The sequence below is a fragment of the Diprion similis genome, chromosome 2 (assembly GCF_021155765.1).
Source record: "Diprion similis isolate iyDipSimi1 chromosome 2, iyDipSimi1.1, whole genome shotgun sequence".
Classification (NCBI taxonomy): domain Eukaryota; kingdom Metazoa; phylum Arthropoda; class Insecta; order Hymenoptera; family Diprionidae; genus Diprion; species Diprion similis.
Window position 1 is genome coordinate 20,373,476 of NC_060106.1, and position 25,095 is coordinate 20,398,570.

Sequence of the window (25,095 nt, forward strand, 5' to 3'; positions counted from 1 at the left end):
AGACCCGGGTTTTCACGCCTTCCACGTATGCTGCCAGGACGGATAAAAATAACCCCGCAACGCATATAAGTTTTGCATAAAAAAAAAAAAAAAAAAATTACACATTTAGGTATACGAAGAGTGAGAGAAAATTGAAGGTAGATATGCTTGACGAGAAGAAAAAACTGAAATAACTAATTATTATCCGAAGAAGATGTAGGCAAACGTTTTTCTTTTTTTTTTTGCACAAATTTCAACGAGATTTCAGAGAAAAATATTTTCACCGTGGAATCGGATCAAGCATCGTCGTAATAATATTCATGGATATCCTTTAGCAGGGGGGGGGGGGGGGGATCAAAGCTGGCTTCTTTCAAGGTTCGACTAAACAAGCGAGACGAATTTTGCACGTCATCGGGTCTGAAATTCTACGGAAGAGGCACATTATTCCCGTAACAGTTTGGGGATGCGATCCCCGCACCCTGCTGGAGGACCGGAGGGGTGGGGGGATCCGTTCGGCACTCGATGTAGTTAACGTGTTATATTTAGCATGATAAAGCGTCCGTATAGGTAGGTATCTACCTATAATAAAACTTGAGCCCCTAGGATCGAGCATAAGAAGAATCAGAAGAAGAAGCTGCAACTAGGCTGTGCGGCGGGCGCGCTTCAACGCCGCTTCATGCCCTGGATATCCAATTCTTTTCTATTCTTTTCACTCCTCATTCTCTTGCCTAGCAGCCTTTTTACATCGCGCATGTAACCCGGTCCCCGGCTTCCCTGCAGACGCCGGAGCGCTACCTACGGTCAGATGGTCCCGCACAATGGGACCTTTTTCACTTGTGATACCCGATCTATCCCTTTCCGCCGGCTCTCAAGTCCGTCTGCAGGTACGGAGGAGGAGGAGTAGGAAGAGGAGGAGGAAGAAGAAGAAGAAGAGGAACAGAAGAGGCGCAACAAGGAGGAGCATGGCAGGTAGAAACGCCGGTGCACAGGAGGAGACTCGTCGAAACTGCAGCGGTACAGGAAGCTAAAGAATTCCTTGGCTCGAAGGGACCTTCGGTCGCTTAAAATACACCGTGTAACCCACGACGTGTTGCCCCATGAATTCGGCTTAAGTGAAATTGATCCTGCAGACGAGCAGGAAGGAAGGAGGGAGGGAAGCCCCGCGGGAGATGCTTTGGATAGTCTTTTTTTTTTTTTTTTTAACGCCACTAGGCTAATCCGCGTCGAGGAATCTACGAAGGTGCAACTTCAGGTCACGCGAGAAACTCGACTTTGATTCCAATAAAAATTTATCACAAATATTCAATTCGCAGTGAGAATCTTGGGAATTGGAACCTTATAATTAAAAACTCGGAACTCGTTTTGCGTAGGTTTGTAAGAACCAAAACCATCATCATCATCATCATCAATCGCGGTGCTGACGATGAGGTCGAAATGAGTTCCTTGCTCGGCGTAAGCTTCGAGCCTTTGGCTAAAAATCGCGAATTATTCCCGCATGCGTGATATATGCTGAGGAATATGTAATTACACCGCGGAGTCTGTGAATCTGTATTTTCTCAATTTATCAAAGCGAGCTTGATGCCTTGTCCCGCTTAATACTAGGCATACCAACAACTGCATGGATGCGGGAAGCGCGAAGGTCATACATCCGCGTCTTAAAGGTCAAGACTTTCCAGTTAGGGCTTGCGGTAAACGGCGACCCGTTCGCCACACAACCGGAATCGGCATTTCTCAAACCGGAAATTGCAGGTTATACATGACGTAGGTATAAGGTACACGCTGGAAGCCGTGCAACCCGAATGCGAAACGCGAAGTGTGCGTCTGTTAAAGTACGTGGATATAATATTGGTGTCGACAAGAGCCACGCGCTATCTGCAAGAATAGTGCCTATATACCTTATACGCGTAACGTGTATAACGTAAGAATTAAGCCGAAACTCGAAATACTGGTCCACTATATATACATGTATATAGGTTGGTATAAAAGTAGCCCCGTAGCGAAGGTATAATTTCTTTTATTATTTTCAACATTCCTCTTCCGTTTTCTGAAACGACACGGATCACAGCCTAAACCTGCACCTGCGTAGCACGTGCTTCCTGCACGCAAAAGCTCGTTGGTTGACCCCTCGCCTGGCTGTCCGAAGGTGGTCAGGGGTCTCCGTCGACGCCTGCACGATCCTCTCGACGACGATATGTATATCCTTGTTATTACAATATACGTATGTATTCAAAAAAGGAACAACCAGACGACGTGAATCGCGGCTACGTGTCGTGCATATAACGCGCTTCGTCTCGACGCAGCGTCGCTTTACGACGTTGCCATCGGGGTCAGAGGCCACGAGAGTAGCCAGTTTTATCTAGGTACGTACCTACTCCTTTACCTAACCGTAGATCCTTGCCTTCCGATAGCTAGGAAACAACAACGCGAGAAACCCGCCTGACGATTATATACCTGCGCCAGACGTCTCGTGGCTGCAATTATGACCCTGCACTCTAAAAACTCGTTGCCGGTAAAAATGGCGATATTCGACTACCTATCCGAAGCTAATTCTTCTAGGAAGATGAAATCGCAATTTGTCAACGTTTCTGTAAGGATTCTTCTTCGTAATATAAGCTATCTGGTTCTAATGGGTCCGATTTCAGATATTTATCTCTGACCAAGAAATTGCCTGTAAATCGAACGAGTTAATTTGGCCCAAATTGAATGAGCTGCTAACGATTTTGGCCACGGTCTAGCGGCTGAGAGGCTAAACGCAGCAGGTTGTTCAATTTAAAACTGTTTTAGTAGCGATCTTCGCATCGCTTGTCTACTTTTAAATTAAACGATTAGAAGGAAGAAAACGATTAACCGATAAAAACGTGAAAGAAGCGCGAGGCAAGTTCGGGATCAATTTACTCAATCTACTGCGCACACTTTTTGAAAAAAAACGAAGTGATCGAAAAACTGCTGATGCATTAATAGGTTTTTAAACAGTATATGAAGTTTAATTGAGTATACATATATATATATTTATCAATATATTTTTAACAATATATCATATGAACGATCGGTTCGAATCAAATCTTGTCTCCATGCATAAAAAGAAAGGAAAAAAGAACAAATAATTTCGGTCGAATAGAAATAAATCTGCAAATATTATGCGAATGAGCGTCATTGAAGCAACTGGTATAAAAACAATCATTCCGTTGCATCTAGAGAAGTAATTTTAATGGCTGTATGTAGAAAATAAATGATTTGCGAAGAGACGAACTGCGCCATTTGATTAAATCACATGTATTTTATGTGACGAAGTAGGTACAACACGAGCAGAACGCATAAGCGTTACGAGCACCGCATGCACCGGAGCCCGGTAATGACAGAATAACTTGAGTATAAGGTATAAGCTTGTAAGGAGATGTCATATATCCCAAGAATTATTTATCACGTTGCTATACCGCAGCGGAAGAGCCGGGTTATGTGCGTATAACACAATAACCGGCCGCCATAAAACGAAACTTGCATTGTATGTCGACGCGGAGGTGAAACGCGTCTGGTTGGCTTCAATTTGCGACCCCAGGATGACCCCGCGACCTCGGCGACGGAGAACGGTTCAAAGTGACACGGGAAAACGACACCGTTTGCGCGAGTTTCCTCGTCAAGCAGCTTCGGCCGTTTGTGCTTTTTTTGTGAGTGTTTTACGTTTTTTAATTAAGTGCCGTGACGTGCGTCGGCTGCGACGATACCAAAACCTACGTCCCAGGAGTCGTGGATATGCGACGTGGCGTCCTGAACCGACGACGGGTCGCAACCTCGAAATTGGATTACGGTAACGTTCACGCACCGATGCACTCGCGTCGCAAGCTAGGCGAGGAACCGGGCCGCATTATGCGCGACAAATTACCGAGATCTTATCTGCCAGATTTCATCGAGATAGCGGCGTCGGCAGCAAGAGAGAGAAAGAGAGAGAGAGAGAGAGAGAGAGAGAGAGAGAGAGAGAGAGAGATGGGGAGGAGAGATGTTTTCTCCTCCTGCGGTGTTGTTACTGAGGTTGGGACTCTGCCGGATCAACCGCGCGAGTTCTGATCGTGCATAGCGTTCTACGAATGCAGTAAGTACGTTGACGGTTCTCAACAGTAAATTACAAAATATGCTAAGCGGCAGATATAAATCAAAAGTGGGGCCTACCAACCGACCGACCGACCGATCTTCGGGGATCCGAGTGGGTATAACGCTACGTGTGTATCCACCGGGGGACGTTAGGCCCAAAATAAGAAGGCCGTCGAGTTATAGGGGTGCGCAGGGGTAGAATAACGCCAGTTTGTAAACCAGACAAATGGCTCGGAAGAGTTTACTCGCACAGAAGAACAACGCATCGTCAGACTGATTTGTCTTTTACGTCAAACTTGAAGCCGGTTCGCTAGCTTCACCCAATCGTTTGTGGAATATTAGCAGATACTTGCAATTTTGCGGTGAAACCTGCATCGGTAGAGAATTTTTGATCTCACGACGATTTTTAAAACGAATAAACTACGTTCGATGCTTGGAAGCATGGATAGTTTCAAAGTTATACGATCTGTTATATATTTATCGAACGTAAGAGGCAGTCAGGTTGTTGAATTTGATTAAAAACGTGATCAAAGCATCACAAATAGCTGGGAAGTTGTAGATTTCGAAGATTACTATAAGAGCGTTTAGCAACAAGGAGCCTAAACATGCATCAAGTATCCTCAAATCTTAACCTACTTGAAAATTAGTTTTGTAAAATTTTCTAACCCCTATAACCCCGATTGACTAAAATCCCGATGCAACGATTGGTAAGATAATAAAAATGCGTAAAAGTGCCTTACGAATCGGCTGAGTACCGTAGAAAAAAAACATGTCACGACTAGACCGGAGGAAGACGAAGAACATGGCGAGGGACTCTCACCTCGGGATTACAAAAGTCTCTCCTGCCTTTCCCTGACTGAATTCCCATATTTCTGGAACTGCCTCGTCTTCCGAGCGAGTGAGAGATTGATTTACGCTGTTTGTATTTTGCAATAAAGGGAGCGTAAGTCCTTTTTTCTCAAGTTATGAGCCTAACAAATATGGCCGCTACGCGTGATGAGTACTCACGTGGACCAAAGCTCGTGGGTGGGGGGAAGTTTGACGTCCTGTGTCTTGTCCGGGAGTTTGTAGTACTCGTAAACGTAGGAGGCGCCGGGATCATCGGCGTGACCGGAAACGGCGGACACCTGATGCTGCTGCTGCAGGTTGAGCATGGCTGCGGTCGCCACGGACAGGGGATGCTCGCAGTAGGCCCTCCAGTCGCCCTCCATCGCCTGCACCTGCACCTGCACCGCCGCGACCCTCTTGTGCACGTCCGCCTCCGCGGATTCTCCGTCTGCAGTCTGGAGCGACTGCGCCTCCTCTCTACCCTGGAGATCGTCCTCCTCCTCTCGACTCCCAGATGCACCGGGTCCGAAGTTCTGATCTTGACCCTGAACCTCTTCCGCGCCACCGGAATCCTCCTCGGCGCGACTTCTCCTCCTGCAATTTATCAAATCGTTTACTTTTAGCCTTGTCCGGTATAGAATTATCGTTCACGGACGATCGAACTAACGTCCGTAATAAACATAGACGTATGTCTTAAGAAATATTATATGTTCACTGGTCCTTGCTCGAGGCGATCGGATCTGGACTCGGCGATAATTTAAACTAAATTTTTGTTTCATATATTTATATCCTCTGGTGTTTGAACGTGGATTATACAATTGGTGAAAATAATGGTTGAATCGTCTAATCACAGGTACTCAAAGTCGTCATGGTATTATGCATTATCGATGTAAGGATTTCGAAACCTTGTCAAAATGAGAATTTCACGTGTGTGTGCATACGCACGTGTTTCTTTATATTTTATTTCTAAATTCGATTCTTTAGATTTATTGTTTTTACTCAGTTTAATTATTTTCTACTCGTTAACTCATTTACTATTTGCATGTACACTTGACATTCGATGAACGTACAACAACCACTGATTGAAACGTGTTTTCAAAAGTGTGAACAAGCTACACGTTCAGTATAATACGACATAAAAAATATGAGAAACACACATACTTGCATATGCCACATTTCATCTCCGATCATTTATGCAGCAACACCGCTTCATTAATATTATATGTATAATATCGTTTCGTCAACGTAACATTTTTGAAAGCTGTGCGCTCAGCGCATCATTGAAATAAGCAATATTATTATAAACGCACGCGCATAATTATCCAGCTGCAGACATAAGAAAAAAAGGCAAAACGAAGAAGGACAAGGTTTACGAGTAAAAAAAAAAAAAAAACATTTTTCGAAAAAAATCTCCGCTTCGTCATGTATAATTATATATCTTCTATATCGCCTTATGTACAACATGTTATGTATGAACGCAACACAAACGATCAGCTCGTATGCGCTGATCAATTCCAATAAACTGTATAGATATAAAAACAACTAGCACAAGTTTCCTTCTTCAGAGACAAACTGCACGGCAAGAGAGAGGATTTTTTTCTCGGACAACTGATATTTATCCAACCTAGACGTGCAGTAAAAGACAAGGAAACTAATAAATCACTCGCTTCTCAAAAGTTCGAGTAAAATACATAGAAAAAAAAGCACTAGTGCGCAAAGTCATCGTCGAAGTGTCATGTAGGTGAAAGAGATATTGCATCTGATCGACGACGAGTTGTTTTAGTCTAACCTTCGGTTCGACAATATCAAAGTAAGTAAATATAATATAAACGAATATGCAAAATACAGATTTTCGCCATTCGGAGATCAAGTCTCTCCGATTACGTGCTACAAAGAAACGGTCGAGATATGCGAAGGTCTGGTGAGACATAACCTCAGGGAAAGATTGAACTGAGATACGGATGTGCTCAGGTATAATATAAATGTGTAAAGAGTTAATGACATTCATGAACGTTGGGAGTAACACGTCGGCAATCCGGGCTTCTGTAAACAGTGCTGTACTACAGCTTGGCCATAATAGGTCTGCCTTTTCTATTTGGATTTCGGAGGCAGATGGTGAACTTTTGTTGATTCTTCTCCGACGCGTACGTCGCGTCGTCGTGTATGTATATACATATATGTACCATACACAAGTATGTATGACAAAAATACCCCAGCTATGGGGTATGTCCGTGTGTATGTATGAGGTGTATCCACGGGCTAAGATTAATTATTATAGACCCTCCCTTGTGCCTACAATCATCAATACTCTTGTTCGCCTCTGGCGCATGCTCTCTCATCCTCCTTGGCGCATCAAGACGCGTCCCGGTCTAATTTATGCATTTCAAATCAATCTCCTCTTCCTCTTGTCGATCTACGACTGTAGGGCTTGGGTGTAGGTATAACGGGGATTGTCTACCTGGGCTTTTCCCTGCCCCTGCATCCATCGGGACAACCGTCCCACGGGATGGCCCTCGACATTTCTTCTCTCCTCTCTCTCTCTTTCTCTCTTTTTCTCCGTTTGCGAGATAGACACGGAGTGAACCCGATAATGAGTTCGGCCGAGTTTATCCCGTGCAAATATTTCTCTTCTTCAATCCAACTGTTTGCATAGGTCCTGAATGAATCCTGTCCGTTCCTTCCTGTTATGTTTCCCCGCGATCCTGGACCGCCGTCATACACGTAAGTATTCTGCTTCCTCTTGCAGAGGCTGAGGATTTTCTCCAGATTTTTACTTGAACCCTGGGGTTTTTAATTTCAATGTCCGGGTGCTAAGTTCCTGTCATTCTTCGGAGCGAATTCCTCTAGCCAATGATTGGGCCTGAAATCATGGATCTGGAATCGTTTGGACTACCGTCGGCATCGTATAGGTGAAATATTTCAGAACGAAACCATAGAGATGTAAATTGCAACGTTTTCCACTCCGTTCAGCCCCTCCACTTTTAGATCTCCCACTTCCTCGGCCAGACCCCCCTTCTCCTCTTTCGAGTTTGATACTTTTTGAGACTTCACCTGCGCATCCGGTTTTCGTGCGACCCCCCAAATGCCTGAAGATATTATGAATAACAGCGCGGCGGCAACCGGCGAAGGAATCCGAGCCTCTTTGCGACGATATTGGCGGGAACGTAATTTCGCCGGCTTTTTGTCAGCCACAGCACATCCATGGGAATTCAAATTTCCCGGCTGTCATGATGGCCGATGATCTGCAGTCGGAAGGGAAAAATTATTCATCGTTCCGAGTGATCGATTGCTTTTGGCAAATTTCACACGTTCTTCCTCTTCGACTTAAATTGGACAGAGATTGATACAGATCTTGATCAAAGGATCGGAAAGATTGGATTTAATTATGCCAAAGATTATCATGACCTTGAAACCCGACGTTTTTTTTTTTTTTTTTTGTTTGTTGCTTTTTTCACAGATTGCGACGTTGTGACGTAGCATATCGAACGAGGTGTTTTAATACCCATTAGCGTTAGATTGTAATTGAAATTCATAATATAACAAGAATCATTAATTATCGGCCAGAATAATGTGCCGCATGTAAATAGCGCCGGAATGAATATGTATTTCTGCCGAGAATATATAACTGTAGGTATGTGATAATTGATCGTCACCTTCCTTCTATATGCACATTCGCACAATCTTGCATAGCCATTAATTATCCTGCCTGCAATTTGATTGCGCAGTTAGCGAAAGACAAATTGCAGTATTCACGCATCGCGGATTGCAGAATTCATACCATTCGTGTAAAATTAAGGACCGAAAGTTAAAGGATGAAGCTTAATTTTCCTTACGTCCCGATCGCAAGGAGCGAAGGAAAAAAAGAATCTGTTGAATCTGCTACTCGGTTTTCAGTGAGTGATTTGAATAATGAATCACTTGTTTCACTGATTCACCGCGTGGAATAAGAATGAAGAATTCGTGAGAAATACAAGCTATGCGGTGATAGATTCGTATCTTTGTTCTAAAATAAATCATTTCCACTGAGGCATAAATATGGGGGAAAAGAAGTCGCTGTCAAGTGATGATCGACAAGTCGGCAGATGACACAAAGGCCCTCACAACTTCTGAAGATCGGTACCGAAGCCGAACTTGGCGATTGGTATGCACGAAGTGCAGCCGCGTGTGACTCTGGTCGCGTGGACAATACTCTTGCCGAATGCTAAGCGAGCCTTCCGAGGTTCACGGCTTAAATACGATTGTCGACGTTTCGCTTTGTCGTTGATCCTCGGCTCAGTCAGCTTTTCACTCTTTCCAACTCTCCGCATGCAGCGCCGATTGATGAGGCGTAACGAAGCGCCGCGTTTAAGATAGCCATTATTGCAGCTGTAGCTGTACCTATACGTTGTATTATACCTATTATACATTATTCAGACGATAATGCAAAAAGTAAATAAACCAAGATGAAGTGATACGGTAGACTCTTCTTGGATAATGTTCAGCTTTCAAAAACTTACGTAGTACGTTGCTTCCTCATATACGTATAGCGATTTTATTTTTCGAGTGTGTGCGTATTGAAAGAGGCCAAATTTTTTCTACCCACGTCACATTTCAATAGATTTTTTCCCGATTCACGGCGCGTCTGTACTTGACTTGATAACCTCTATCTTAACTCGGTAATGAGATGGAGAAGAAACGGTACATTTTGTTTTTTTAGAACCATTCTGCGGTTATTATTCACCCTTTTTATTTATCGAAAAGTTGGAGGTCAGTTTTCTCGTTACACGTCAATGTATTTTTTACAGATAAGCCTTTCAACAGAGCGGAAATTTCAATGTAAAAAGCTATAATTCCATGATGATTTATACACTCGAGAGATGGTTGATTTAAAAGTTACGATGCAGGTTGCTCTCACCTCGCGTTTACGAGATATTCGTCCGTCTGCTTCCGATGGAATTACAAAGTTTTTGTGACCAATTAGCAAGCGCATCGAGTGATAGAGTAACTTGCATCATTCAGTATTTGCGATAAGTTATTTTTCAATCACCGAATCGATGAGTTTGTACTTTGGAATCAACATGGCGGCGAGTATCGTGGGCGTTATTAAAAAATTAGGTTATGTCGAAAATCGATCATATTAAGGTTAGTAACATTATCGCGATGGACATTTCGCGATTTTTGAATTGTCTGAAATTCAGTAAACCGTAATAAAACAAAACACACTCATATTTAAAGATCATAGTAAAATTCTGAAAATAGTGATTTTTGCCGCAATGTTTAGTTACAATAACGTGACTACCTTCAATCTCGTGAAAAGCGAAATTGGTCGAAACTATCGGGAGACGTTGTTGTAAAAGTACACAAGGCAGGGTGCAGATAAAATCGACCTGCAAAGCGGCAGCATTGACTTCTCCACTGTTTCTTGCGAGCCACAATGGCCATAATAGGCAATAGGCGGAGGCCCCCCGTGGCGCGAGCGTTTCCAGGGCTGCAAGGTGCCGAGGCGATAAAAAGGTCCGGATCAGAAAGCCGGGGGATGGATGCGGTGACGCCGTCTGTGTGTGCCTAATAGGGATGCTGCGACGGGCTCCCCGGTGTCCTCAACTCGGGTCTCGCGCGTAACTCTATATTATTATCCTTTTTCACACCTCCCTGACTCTCTATGCAGGGCGTCGTAGCCCCGCAAACCTTGGTACAATAAACAAAACGGCATTGTCTCATTGTGCCGTTGTTCCCTTTCGATCTGCTCAAAACGCTGCCGGTGTTCACGCCGATGCATCCGATGCTGATGCTGATGCTGATGCTGATGCTGATGCTGATGTTGCTATTATTGCTCTGCACCGGCCACCCAGGCGTTCCCATTCAGGCGCGTTACTCTGTTCCACCGCCAATGGAATAACCCGCTATTATGTCGTTATACTGTAGCTACTCGCTGTATATTAGGTAGAAAAAGGAGAAGGAGGAGGGTTTAGGGGACCATTAGGATCATCGCGCGTCACGATTAGTTAGGTTTACTCCCACCTTTTCCGATCTTTTCCAATCAGCCAGGAAACTCGTTTGTGAACTTAAAGATTGAAACCTAAAACATGGTTGACGTTGGAAAATGTTCTGTCGTTGTGTAACAATTACAGCGGATTTAACTTGAAGAGCAACAGCATTATGAACTTATTGATTCGAAAGATTGTACAAACATTATATTTTCTAGTTATAATTTTAATAACATTATTTTCACGATGATTGTTGGCAGACTGATTGGCATGCCAGGTATGATCGAAACGATTCTCAAAGGGTGAACAAACTGCTGGGTAATTATTTTCGGTTCACTTTGTGCGTTGCAATGGAGCAATGTATGATGGAGCGATTGAATGGGTACACAGAGTCGAGGGAACTCTTGTGCGGGGTAACTAATTAAATTGGTCACCCGTTGAGTTGCCTGAAAAGCAACCCGCGGATTCTCGTTTCCTGCATCACTTCGCGTTTTCCCATCGGATGAAAGTGACTTTTAGAGAAAGGAGATTAAAGGGTTCTGACTTACGCGAGTTTCGTTGCAGCTTTTGGAACATCGTTAGGAAAATTCTTGGTATAATAAAGCAAAACTGTGTAATGAACAGCCAAATTATAACGTATGAAGAATCCTGCAGTTATAACGAGGAGTCGTGCTCGCCAATTTTCAACCGGAAGTAATGGATACTCGCGAGGTATCGTGGCACATTTGCTGACCCGAGCACGCGATCTTCTTTCACCCAGATTTCATCGGAATCAGGGCCAAGTAATTTCGACGGAATCCCAGGAAGCTGAATTGCAGTTTTTAGCTTGAGGAGGACTTGCAATGAATTTCGAATGTCTTCGGAACATCCGCCGTTTTGAAAAACATTTTTCTACCGCACATGACGAAATACAAAATTCTTCAATAATCGCATTTAACAGCGACATTAACAACGATGTAATCTGAATTGGTCAACATTCGTTTCGCAGAATTATAACGGGGATATAATAATTCACGGTGTAACTTTTCCTGCATGTTCTTACTGCAGTTATCTTGCATAGTTCGGAAAAAATGTCTGTCTATTATTATACTGCGAATCTAATACAGGCGTGGCAGCACCCGGATATATAATTACCTTTACACTCATAGGTATACCAATTGGCTTCCATTTGTGCAAGCCAATTCACTATAACGTATCGTCATACAAATACGGTTAAATTGTATACAGAGTGAGCAGTTATAGGTTAAATATTAAAAAACATGAGGCTCTGTGTGAGTTTGTCGATACTTTTTTATTTACTGTACCTAACGTTGATACGCTGAATGCGATGAAAAACATTTTTCTGTACGTATGGAATATTCTCACTATTTTTAATAACTCCGAAAATGAAAATTAGAGTTTTCACTAATTATTAAAAATCATCAACAAGTGGTTGAATTATCACATTTGTTTCAACTAATCGTTCAACTTCGTTTACTATTCTCGGATCAAATGAAATTTCAGTTTTTTTTTTTCAAACCGAGAAAATAAGACGAGACTGATAAGCCCGCTCAAAGATGTTTTGCAAGAAAGGTATCCCAGATGAATATCTCCGATTTCATTTCTTTCATAATATGTTAAAGTACACTAAAAATTAAGTGACACGTATTTTTTTTTATCTGCCATTAAACACTTTAAGGAGGTGAAACCAGCCTCCAAAGTAAGGCATGTCAAGAGGCGATATAGAGGTTGATTTTTTTTTTTTTTTTTTTTGATAGAGAAAATTAAAAACTTTTCGAATCGAATCCGTTAAAAAACTATGACATTCTTCTGGGTGAAGCTGCCAAATCGTTCCTTGAAATGCCTTATTACATTGGAGGGTGGTTACATGCTCTAAAGTTGGTTAATGGCAAATAAAAAAAAACATGCATCGCTTAGTTTTTGGTCTACTATAACATATTAGAAAAGAAATCAAATCGGAGATATGGACCTGGGACACCTTCCTTGTCAGAGCGTCACGACGGCGTTTGGCGGGTGGCATAGAACCAAGCACGTGGCGCTTGGCTGTACCGTCCGTGTGGAAGTAAATGGATAAATGGCAGAGAGTCGTCGGCTAGCATTCAGTCGTGTTCGGCTTGAGCATGAATGAATGGAACCTGCTTCGCTGCTTGCATACCCATTACAGGGAACAGACGGACGCTCAGCCTATACGTATACAATCCGCCTTCACGAGCGTCTTGGTTAGGTACTTACACACATGAATCGAGAGTCGGTACACATTGTACATCGCAAGCATGCGCGACCTACTCCTCATTATCGATGCGGCATTTGGAATACCGATCCCAAGATTGTAGGAGCCGGCGCTCCTCAGGTGACAACTTGGTGCAGCTTCAATGAACCGAGCACAATCGATATCCCGATTCAGAAGGGTCATCGTAGCGAAGAAATGTTTTTGAAAAACCAAATGATTTTATATAACGTGCCTGTATGTATAAATAACCGATTGGATGTATGAACAGAAAATATACTTACTTGCAGCAAGAATTGAAGGATTTAAATTTTTATACATTATAATGCAAAGTGTCAGAGGAATCGCTTGTTATTTGCAAAGACCGCATGCAAACCACAGCTGCTAATATCCGTCGAGAAAAAACCCGAGGATATGCGCTTAATCGTAAGGTAACATACACGATGCATGACGTGAGCATGCAGACGTGAGATCCTCCAACATGTAAATACATATAACCGATAGATCACTTGCGAACGGTTGGTGATGGTGAAAAATTTTCCCGCCATTCGATCATTAGCAGTTACCTACGCGTAGGCGTCGGGGTTATCGTCGGAGGCCATTCGGAATGCAGAAACTTCTGCAGATTTTGCATAAGAGTGACGAAGAGAATAAAAGAGTAGATTCAAGTAAAAACTGCAGTAAGAATGAGAAACACATTCCGAGTTTTTTGGTAAAATATACTCTACAAGAAACGTTGAAAACCACTGTGTACGAATCAAAATCTGTTACATCTGTAACATCTGTATTTTCAAAAAAAAAAAAAAAAAAAAATTTCATACGTCTCTTTTTTTGTGCAGTTTTGAGTAAAATTTATTGTTTCTCTTCTTCTCTCCGCGAGGGGGAGGGGAAGGGGGCGCAATTGAAAAGGATCAACTGACCAGTCTGATTTTCCAGCAGTTCAACTTTACGTTTGAGTTACTTGTTACATTTCTGTTAGTAAATATGACCCAAAGTATTGCAATTTTCAGATTTAAATTGGCATATCAACATTCAATTATTACCAACTTTGTACTTTTTTTTTCACCTACTATTGTATTAAAAAATGGTTAAACCATTAAATTTTAGTGAACCTGCCGAGACATTTTTTCTCTAACCCTGTACTACGCTACCGATTCCGCAATCCTCTCGACGTCCCGCAAGACGATCATTCGGCTACGATTCCGGCGATGCAATGCAGCCTCCTTGATGCAGCGATGCAACGGCATCCTTCTGGGACGCGTAGAGCCTCCACGAATCGCGACAGCCCCCCTTACTCCACCCGGCAAAACCGGTAGCCGCGACCGGACGACGATCCACGATCCCCGCGATCCCATGATCCACGCCGATCGAGGAGCGTCGCGACGCGTCTTCCGTATATAATTAGTCAAGCGACTTGCGCAGCCGGTCTCGTCGAAGCTGCGACCTGCCGGTCAGCCGTAGCGAGTCGAGGCGACGCGACGTCGGTCCAAAATCGGCGTCTTGAACCCTAACGTTGACGATGCAGATCTCTATGTACAAACTAAACTGAATTACCCATAGAATTCCAATGTTACAAATGGCGTGCAGATCGATCCTCCTCCTCAGAGTCAGAATTCAGCATTGAGTAAAATTTTCTCATCAACTCATTAGTTGTGTCTTTCTTTACGGATATAATTAGGGATAAAAAAAAAAAAGAAGAAAAAAACAAATCTCGTATAATTTTTCGGACGTAAAAGTAGTTTAAGATATAAAAGATTTTTGTGGTCAGTAGGTTCACGTATATGTATATATATATATATATATATATTGATGTATTATATATCAAATTACTAATTCAGATAACGAAATTTCAAGTTATTTACACACGATTAAGTGGCAACTATTCACGCACGCACACATGTGGATAGAGATACACGCGTTCCACATTAGGCTTACAGATTTTTACCCGCTTTAAAACTTTCAAGTTCGATAGGCGTCCACAGGCCACCAACTAACAAGCGCCGCTCGATCGGGGACCGATTTTCGGGCCTTCGCGTTGTTCGGGCATAACACCGACGTCTAAATACGTGCACACATCTACGACACGAGTACATAAATACTGGCTATCGTTGGGATCCAAAATCGCCTTACGAATCCCACGTCTAGAAATTATATACATACTTTGGTCGTTTTTTCATTTCCTTTTTCTTCGATGGTGATTTTTTTCGGCATCTTATTTATATATACCATGTATATTGTATATATATATATATATATATATATGTATGTGTGCGTGTGTATATGTATATATATATTTACCATAATCATTATCACCGCGTACGGATCGCTGTGATATCAGACATTTGGTCGTGTTTTTTATCTCCTTTTCTTTTCATCTGAATATATCAAAGGTGGACCCACGCACGTATACATATATCTACATCCAGACGTGTGTATATATACAATAAATAAAGTGTACCTGTGCCTTTTATTTTGGCCACAATAATTAGTAAATAAATCAATCGTTCCGGCGTCTATATTTATAATCGCTATGTCAGATTATGGCCAAGCAATACACTGGCTTACATGTATATAGATACATATATACACACATGCGTGCTTTGGTATGCATTTCCAGCCTTCGAATCAGTGTGAATATGGGTATAATAAATAACATTAATCAGTAGGCAAAATACGATTTATACTTGTAGCAAAAACAAAAAAAAATATATATATATATGTATGTATGTATATACGTATTTCGAACACCAATATACAGTATAGTATACAAGTTTTTTGTCCAAAATAGAATAAATACAGCGCGAGACAAAGAATCGTGCAAATCAAGAATAGACGGTACTTAATTAAAAACTTCTAGTCTTATTAAAAATTCTAGCGGATGCAGGTTTTTGGTTGGAAGACGTTAAGCATCAGTATTTTTGAATTCAAAAACATTTCCCTTTTCTATCCATAAATTGCTTGCGTAATGCAATAGACTCGCGGAGAAAAGTGACGATATACGAAAATCCGCGGGCGTGTTTTAACACCTGCAGCGCTGGTGTATGAATATGACTTCGTATTAACACCCAAAGAACAATGCGCCACGGGGAATCAGACCATTACCCGACATATACTTGACTTTTGAGCAATTAATAAACCCCTGCGGCGTGGCTCTACGCCCCTAAAGAGAGAAGAAGAGAAGGAGAGAAGGAGAGTCCCAATTATTCGCGTGCTTGTATGGTTTTCATGCAGAGGAGCCGACAGATTTGCGAGCCAATTATTTCCCGCGCTCGTTTCATTTTTATTTATCGCCTTAAGAGTCGTCGCATTCTAATCGTTAAATCGTACACCAAACGGTTAACAAATTTACAGATTTTGCCATTTAGAAATTTGCGTTTCCTGCAGCCTCCTAAGCTTTTTAATTTATGTCAAGGATCGAGTCGCAGCTTTAGACTCTTTACAGAAAAACACTGTTTCCGAACTCTGATCGAGTGAATAATAATTCGGTCAGTTTAATTAGACTCCAAGACTAATCGTGGATCGACTATTCTGTCATCGAGTTTGTATACGTAACGCGAGTGATCAAGGATCAGGGTGAATGCACCAGTGACTGACCGCATGCAAACCGGTAAACGACCATTTGAATCCACTTAACAGGAGACGACACCTGATGATCTGGTCTCAGAGTTGCGTTTTCGTCTCCTTGACCAGGTCACTAACCCGTCCGCCTTGACCATGTTTTCAAAATTCGTTTCCAACAAGTCCAAAAATAATCGCCGACTCCTCCGGTGTTCTTTGGTCTTTCGAGCGCAGAAAATTCCCCTCGTTTTTCACCCCAGGAGCTGGACTACCGCTCGGATAGGACTTATAGAAATTCGGCTTGGACGACGGGTGCAAGTAAGCACGGACATAACGGTTAGGCGCATCGAAATCTCCCATATGAGCACCTAGCGCAGAGCGCATGCATACAGCGCAATTCGCAGGGCAGCCGAGTCCCTCGGTGCGTCTGACCGGCCAGTCGTTGCTAGTGGCCGAAGGGGTCATCGGAGGAAAGAAAGTCTCACTTAGCATAAAGGGTAGTTGTTCGCCGAAGATAGCCCGGCATAATGGAACTAGTGTCCCTTGTCCCGTAATGAGGCCCATGATGCCCATGGGAATATTTCCGACTGACCCCCAGTCAAATGTTTGTCTGTCCCGCAACGCCACCGGCCACCGGCCACCGTCCCTTCTTATATTATTAAGGTTACACACTCGTCGTCCTGCCGTCCTGCAGGACTATGTATAACGTGTGGACAATTTCATACTGTGAGAGATTTGGCGATGGATTGCTTTACTTCTCTTGGGATAAAAAGTATCGAGACTTCGATTTTCAACTTTAACCGGCCACGGTCCCTTCTTATATTATGTATTAAGGTTACACACTCGTCGTCCTGTCGTCCTGCAGGACTATGTATAACGTGTGGACAATTTCATACTGTGAGAGATTTGGCGATGGATTGCTTTACTTCTCTTGGGATAAAAAGTATCGAGACTTTGATTTTCAACTTTAACCCGCTGATCGTGAAAGTCTGGAAGTTCAGAGATGCGGTGTGATCAGCGAAGAACACGAATTTTATTTTCGTTGTGCAGAAAAGTCATCTTCATGATTCAGGTATACATCGAGATTCAACAGACGTAAAATTTATTAATTATCCGATCTAGTTACCCGCGCGGGAAAATATATCTAAGAATAATTTACCTAAGTTCCTTCTTGGTGGTGATGCTGTTGTCGACGCATGTGAACTTCCGGTGATTGATCCTTTCCGATGTATGATAATCGGAGAGTGATTGGTAAGGGTTTGCGGGGCAGCACTGAACGCGAGTGGAAAAACTGTCACTAAAACGTCGCGAAAAACGGAAAAAATCGATAAACCAAATCAAAGGATCCCCGAAGAAGATGCACTGCGGTGGTTATCGCCCACCAGTTTATCGCAAAGGCTTATCGCCACAGCTTTTCCGTTTCACCGGTACGTCGTGAGAAAATATTACAGTCTCGAGTGATTTCCTCCCGCGCTTTTCAGGCACGCAAACTACACACACGCGAATCCTTGGGCAGGACTGCACGGCAAGTGGTTCGTAAGTTTTTGTTGCTTTAGTTCCTCTTTTCGGAATTGCTTTTCGGACACAGGCAAGCACAAGGGGTGAATAGTTTTTTTACTCACACTGTAACGTGGTTTAGGTTCATCGATACCGATTCGAATCCTGATAACCAATCAAGAAATAAATTTAAAAACAATCCTCGATTTAATAATAAATAAAATCCCAAAAAACGTTTTAAGTTTTTACTTTAATTTTAAGGGTTTAAATAATCTTCATCAGTTTCATCCCTCTTCTTAAATTCTCATTCCTAATATTAAAAAACTGCCGCAGCAAAGCGAGTCACTTTTTTTTAATTTCAAACCCAAGGGGTTGGATAAAAGTCAAACACAACACAGATACACCGCACTGCAGTATATCAATTCGTCTGATATTTCATGTCACCGATAATTTCCGGGACACCGTAATGAAACCACCACAATTGCAAACGAAAACTTAACCCCAGTTTCAAATATTACCGGGGGATTTCCCCGCGCGGCACAACAAGTGTCTCCCGTCCCGTCGCGTTTCAAACAGTCTTTTCATAAGTTTAAATATTTTGGACGAACTTTCCGGTTCGGTGTCTTGTATTGGACTGTGCAGAAGTGGCACCTTCCAGTTTCTGAACTTACATCTTGTCCGCGCGCGGTCGAGCCTCTGTGAGTCGGCGTGACACACACCTTAGTCAATGTGTACGTGCACGACGTTCATCCGTGTTTCATCGCCGATCGTACGTGTTGGTACGTGTGCTCCTATTAGAGACGTGCCACCGTGTATAAGTGCGTGTACGTCCCGGAGACACGCCCATTTTTCCCCCCTACTCACCCCCTCCATGCCAACCCTCATATCAGCCCCCTACCACCGCCGTCAAAATCCCCCTCCCCCTCCCCCTCCCCCTCTTCCCTGGCCTCCGACATTTTCGCCCGTACGTGTCAGCGCGCGCGCGCGCCTGCGCTCTCTGTGTGAATCTCGTAGCGCGCGTGTGCGCGCAATGCGCTGCGTGTGCGCGCACTTCGTTTGTCGCGCTCTACGTGCCCATTTACACGGTCAATCCATACATCGATAGACGAGGAAACTATCTTCGCTCCGCGTTTCTATATGTACGCATGTATCTCTATATACCTGCAAGCCCGGATGTTCTTACAGAACGCTTTGATAGCGAATCCCCCCCCCCCCACGCCGCCCTTCTTCCCCACCTTCCCGCTGACTCTCCTACTTCATCTCTTAGTCTGTATATAACCTTTTTCTATTACTGTTGGCCTTTCTTTTTATTCCCTGCATCGTCTCATCGCGTGTCCGTAGAAAAGCTCTGGGACTGATGCAGTGCGACGCTTTTTTTTTATGTTTGTACTTACATGTATATAATATATGTATATGTTGTATGTTATCTGTGTATAAGTAATAATTTGAAATTGCATGTAATGAAGATTTCAGAAGTTAATTTTTCCCTGATTAATTCGTATAATTTTTTTTGTATACTAAATCGTGTAGAAATAACGAGAACGAAAGTTTTCTTTATTTTTTTTTTTTTTAATGACTGCGATGATCGTATAAATGCTTGATAATTTTTCGACGACTTGTCGAGTAATAAACTTTTTATAATAGAAAGTGAGAAGAATTCACCGCGCAGTATCCGCAAAATGTTTTATATTTTCAACTGAAATTTGATATTGACCCCTTTTTTTTTTTTTTTTTTTTTTTTTTTAATCTCGATGCGAATTACTCGGAATGGAAGAAACGAATATGCAAAAGTCAGCAATAAAATTAAAGCGAACCAAGTAGAAAAATAAGAAAAGATGTCTAAGACTTTACGTATGTTTGAGAAGAATCTTTACATCAAAATTCATTTGAAAATTATTTCTAAAATTTGAGATATTTTTTTTCTCCTCTTTATAATTGGTTGTCTTATCATTAGCAGTCACTTTTGCATATTTGCTTTTTACGTTAAAAAAAAATACAGTGAATATAAAAATGACACATGAATATATCTAAGTCTTCAATTCTAAGAATTAATTGCAATATAGATTTGGTATTTTGATTAGATAAACCGCCTTATTTTGAGCGTCCGTGAAATATAAAAAAAAATAAATAAATAAATAAAAAATCGTATAAACTTGATTGCAAAGTTCACGAAACCGCAAGATATATTTTTATTAGCTTCGTCCTGTTCGTTTTTTTTTTTTTCTCGTGTGCAAAAGAATTAAGTACGTCAGCTTCTCCAATCAGCACTTCCGTTCACGCGCAATCGAATTATCGGCATATAATAGTTACGTTAATAATATAATAGTTTACGAGGCTGCAAATCGACGATAATCGCAATTCGGTTTGATCGCAATCCGCGTTTCTGCCGTAATAATCACGCACACAGATATTCGTGCTCTGAGCATTGGATCTTTCCTTCGGACCTTTGTTTCTCTCAAATCTTACTCGAAAGGTCACCGCTCGTTGTTTAATAAAAATCGTGTTTAATCCATTCTAAGTAGTAATAATATTCGAAAGAACCACGTGATTCTAGGATACTATAAAGGCTAGACGTAGCGCGATTTGAACACGCTTTAAAGTGAGTGACGAAAAAACGACGATAAAAAAAAAAAAAAACAAAGAAAAAAAACAAAAAAAAAAACACCGAATCTATTTGCAAGACATATTTATATTACACACCGAAAATGAGTATTCAAATAAGGCCCGGGCATTTATAATCGTGCCTAATTCGACTAGACTCGATATATTTGCTGATTAACATTTTCGCCAATAGATTATAGTCAGATATTATCGGACGTGTTACGAATAACTCCTTTTAAGATAAGTATACAACCGTAAATACTAACAGGTGATTTTATATGTAATAATTATTTGCTGAAAAGTAGCGACCTCTTTGTTTCCTTCGAGTCGTGAAAAAAGTTTGATGATAAATTTGAAAATTTAAAAATTGACGATATATACTTGATTAAAAGGGTAAAATTTTTCAGAAATATTCTTTTATAAAACTGAAAGTGATATTTTTGTGAAATTGAGTAAGTTTAATCTTGACAAAGAATTTTGGAAAACTCGATGAAATGTTTTCAACAACGTAATAATCTTTCCTTAATATTGCATTTCCTTCATTTCTGTCACGATTTCTGATGACGATGAAAAAAAAAGTGCGAGTAGGTAAATGAGAATGACGCATTTCAGACGGCAGTTACGGCCCAATACGTCACGCCTGAAGCTGTGTAGTTATTTTCGGCGTGAGACATCCTCTCAAAATAATCTCTCGGTTGCAATTTGGATGACGTAGGAACCTGGGCAGGTCGATTCTACGACCTTGCCCTTTACTTTTACTTACTATTATTTTTCTCTCTGTCTTTTCAGCTGGCTGCAGGCATCCGATGCACTCCTCAATGCAGTTCTGATCCATCCGTCGCTCGGTTCACGCTGTTCGTTGCAACCTGTTGCGCGGATTCGATTCGATCGTAATACATATGTGATATACATACGACGTGGATATATGTCCAAGGGAAAAATACGCTTCGCAAAATCGTTCAGAGTTATTAAATTATAAGATTTATGAATAAAAATGCAATATTTCCTGAGAAAATTGAATATCCTTTTGAAATAGGTAGGATGTTATGGTATATAGGTAATAGTAGTGAAAGATTGTTGAAAAATTTGTGACATAATGTTCTTACAGAAATCAATAAACGAATATATTAAGTATATATAACACTTCTTATTTATCCATCTATAATAATATGATTATTTTAAGTATATATTCTAGTTGAATAAAAAAAGTTTTAATGTTATTATACGTTTATATTCATCAAGTTCGTGATTTGTGTCGCGTTTTTTGCTTCACCGTTTTTTTGCCCGTCAATTTTTTCGCGTATAATATGACTATGGCTCGCGTATTTTATAAGGTACAAAAGTTCTCTTTTTCACCTACCAACTTTATTTTCGATCTTGTATATTTTGATATTTGTATTATAGAGATAGATATATACCTACGCATACCTGTATGACTTATATCTGCCTTCGCAATTGCAAAAAAAACGTAAAACAAAACAAACCGGCCTACGGCGATGTTTTTTCATGTTTTTCATGTTTTTTTTTTTTTGTTTTGTTTTTTGCATTCTCAATCACAAATTAGTAATTCGATCGAATGATATATTGTCACGCGAATATTTAACATCGATGTATGTATGTACATACGTGAACACCTGGCTATTTTGAATTTTTTTCGCCCCGTATAACTATATAAAGCTTATAATAAGACATTCGTAGCGAATAAATGATTACAGGAACATAAGAGAATTGAAAAAAAAAAAATTCGTAGTGACGAAATCGTCAGCGAATACCGGTCTGCCTGTATATATATATATATAATACCGATTCGTATAAATCAAAGATGGGGAAGAATAGACGGAAAAAAAAAAAAAAAATTCGATGCTGTTTACCGGTGAAATTTTGTTTTAAAAATTATCCGAATATTATTAATTAATTGTCATCTTTTTTTTTTCATCTCTCTCTCTTTCTATATTTCTTTAAAATAAGCATACTTATGCTCGTATTGAATAACGTACGCTGTATAATAAAGGTGATATATTTCTTCCTTCAGATCGTACAAATTTATTACATCGTATAACGGTATAATATATCGATAGGAATCATTACTTACGAACACCTACGCATCTCTCTCGCTTGATAGGTTGTAGAATACATGCGGTACATGAGGTTATTTATATACACGATGGAGGGACTGATTGAAGCAACTGCACGCGAATATTATACACCTCGATGTGTCCAATATCCAACACAAGTAAGAATGATTATTGATGTATATACAGTAGTCAAGTGTATTTTGGTCAAAATGGTACTTTTCAACTCCCCGGAAAGGATGAGACTCGGATTTTTTGGTCAAAAGATTATCAGCTTTCCACGTTATTATACATATATGTATACATATGTGAGAATAAAATAACGAAAGATTAATTTTTTTAAATCTTGAGTCATTACTGGTTAGAAGTCATTCTGATCAACGAGACTTTCAAAAATCAAGATTTCGAACAATTCATCTTTCGCTATTTTTTTATCGCAAGTTTGAAATATCGATATATCGCCGATTTGCAATATTAAGGTTAAAGTTCCTGACCACTGAAGTGTATTTAAAAGAAGACTTCGTCGATATATGTCAACCAAAATTTTCTTTATTCACGACAAAAATTATACTCTGCGATGAAAATAAAAAAAACAATTTTTTTTTATACCAGTAGCCTGACGATGATGATGGGGATCCCCATTGAAACGTCACAAAGTATAATTTTCATCACGAATAAAGAAAATGTCTCTTTCACCAGGTATCGACGAAGTCTTCCCTTAAATTCACAATATTGACCATTCCAAGTTTTGACCTCCACCCCCCCTTTTTCACGATCAACAATTCCGCTAGACAGAAATACTTAATTCGTGCAATATGTTTAAGTATCTAATGTATATAGGAAATATCAACGGAAATTTCTAAGGCCTCGGACGGATTAGCATAATTTAGGTGGTATTATGTGCGCACGCACAGCGCTGCGCACCTGGAGGCACAAGTACTCCGCATCATGTGATGATACTTGCACGTCTGTCTCCCCTGATGGTCACCGTCCTTATGCAGGGGGTCGCTCTTCTACCTACCCTCCGCAACTCTACCAGAAGGGGAAAATCTACACGCCAGTGCAACCCCGTTACGTGGCAGAGAGAAAAACTGCGTCGTCACGGCAAAAATAGAGAGAGAGAGCACGAGAGAGGAGGGGGGGGGGGGGGGGGGGGGGGGTTCGATAATGGAATATATAGGTATGTAAGGCCATGCGTTGACCCCATGTATCATCCCTTGACCGTCGTCCTGCGCTGTCCTTCCATCCCCCAAACTTCTTTAAGCTTTAAGCTCTATGGGAAGAAGGGGCAATCAAATTCCTGACCTTCCTTGTCTCGGGAAGGTCATCGTGTGATGAGGGAGAGGCAAGGAACAGAGACTACGTTTTTTTTGTTGTTTTTTTTTTGCTCATTTTGGTCATTTTTTTACAAATTAATTCCGAAATTATTGCAGGAAATACCATCGAGTAGGTATTCCTATGTACTGACGCGAAGATCGATAATTGTTAACAATTATTTATCTTGGCATATAAGATTGTCTTTACGCTTCTCATTTTTTTTTTTTTTTAAACGTTAATCACGTGATGAAATTGGATTTATTCATTTTGAGAACCGGTGTGAAATGTTCGTTTTGTTTTGTGTTTGTGTGGTCCTATAAAATAAACCTTACAGCTGATCCTGAATGATTGCGAGGTTATAGCAAGCTATTTTATAAATAAATCTGTACATATTTATGGTACTATTGAATGAATTTTTTTTTTTTTTTTATTCGTGTGTTTAGCGATAATAAAACTGTAATTTCCTAAAGTCTATTGCCATTCTACGTGAACGTGAGAGGAAGCAAAAAATATGTTACGATAAAGATAGGTATTTGGTAAAATTTTATGAATAAATCAATGGAGCTCGAAAGTTGAAAATCCCTTTAAATTTTGACTTTGCTCTTTTTCTCATATGTTCCTTAAACGCCGAATGTCGTTTCAGACTTCTCAAATGAAACGTTTATGACGAAGATTAACAAACTACGAACGAGTACCAGGAAACTGAGAAAATTCCATCTGCGCAATAGCTGACGACTGCGTGGTGTGAATAGGCGGAATGAAAAGAATAATGAAACAAAATTGATGATGTTCGGTCGTAATTGGTACGGATTATTATTAAATATTTTTTCCTTAAGCTATTTTTAGCTCTTCCGTCTTCAACGAAATTCGCGCAACCTTCCGACGCAGGGAAAAGCCCGCTGGTTCATTTGATTTTTATGATTTTCCTCGTTTTCCTCATTCTGTCGGTTGGCAAAATGTGGGC

At 41.0% G+C, this 25,095-nt stretch overlaps 1 protein-coding gene across 2 annotated transcripts in view; it reads right to left on the reverse strand.

Moving 5' to 3' along the window:
• Positions 1-25,095, reverse strand: part of LOC124412790 (protein grainyhead) — a 62,405-nt gene that overhangs the window by 17,538 nt on the left and 19,772 nt on the right. For both annotated transcript variants that reach the window (XM_046892907.1, XM_046892909.1), the window contains exon 4: positions 5,074-5,487. In XM_046892907.1, coding sequence (XP_046748863.1) covers positions 5,074-5,487 — 414 coding nt within the window. The remainder of the gene's footprint in view (positions 1-5,073; positions 5,488-25,095) is intronic.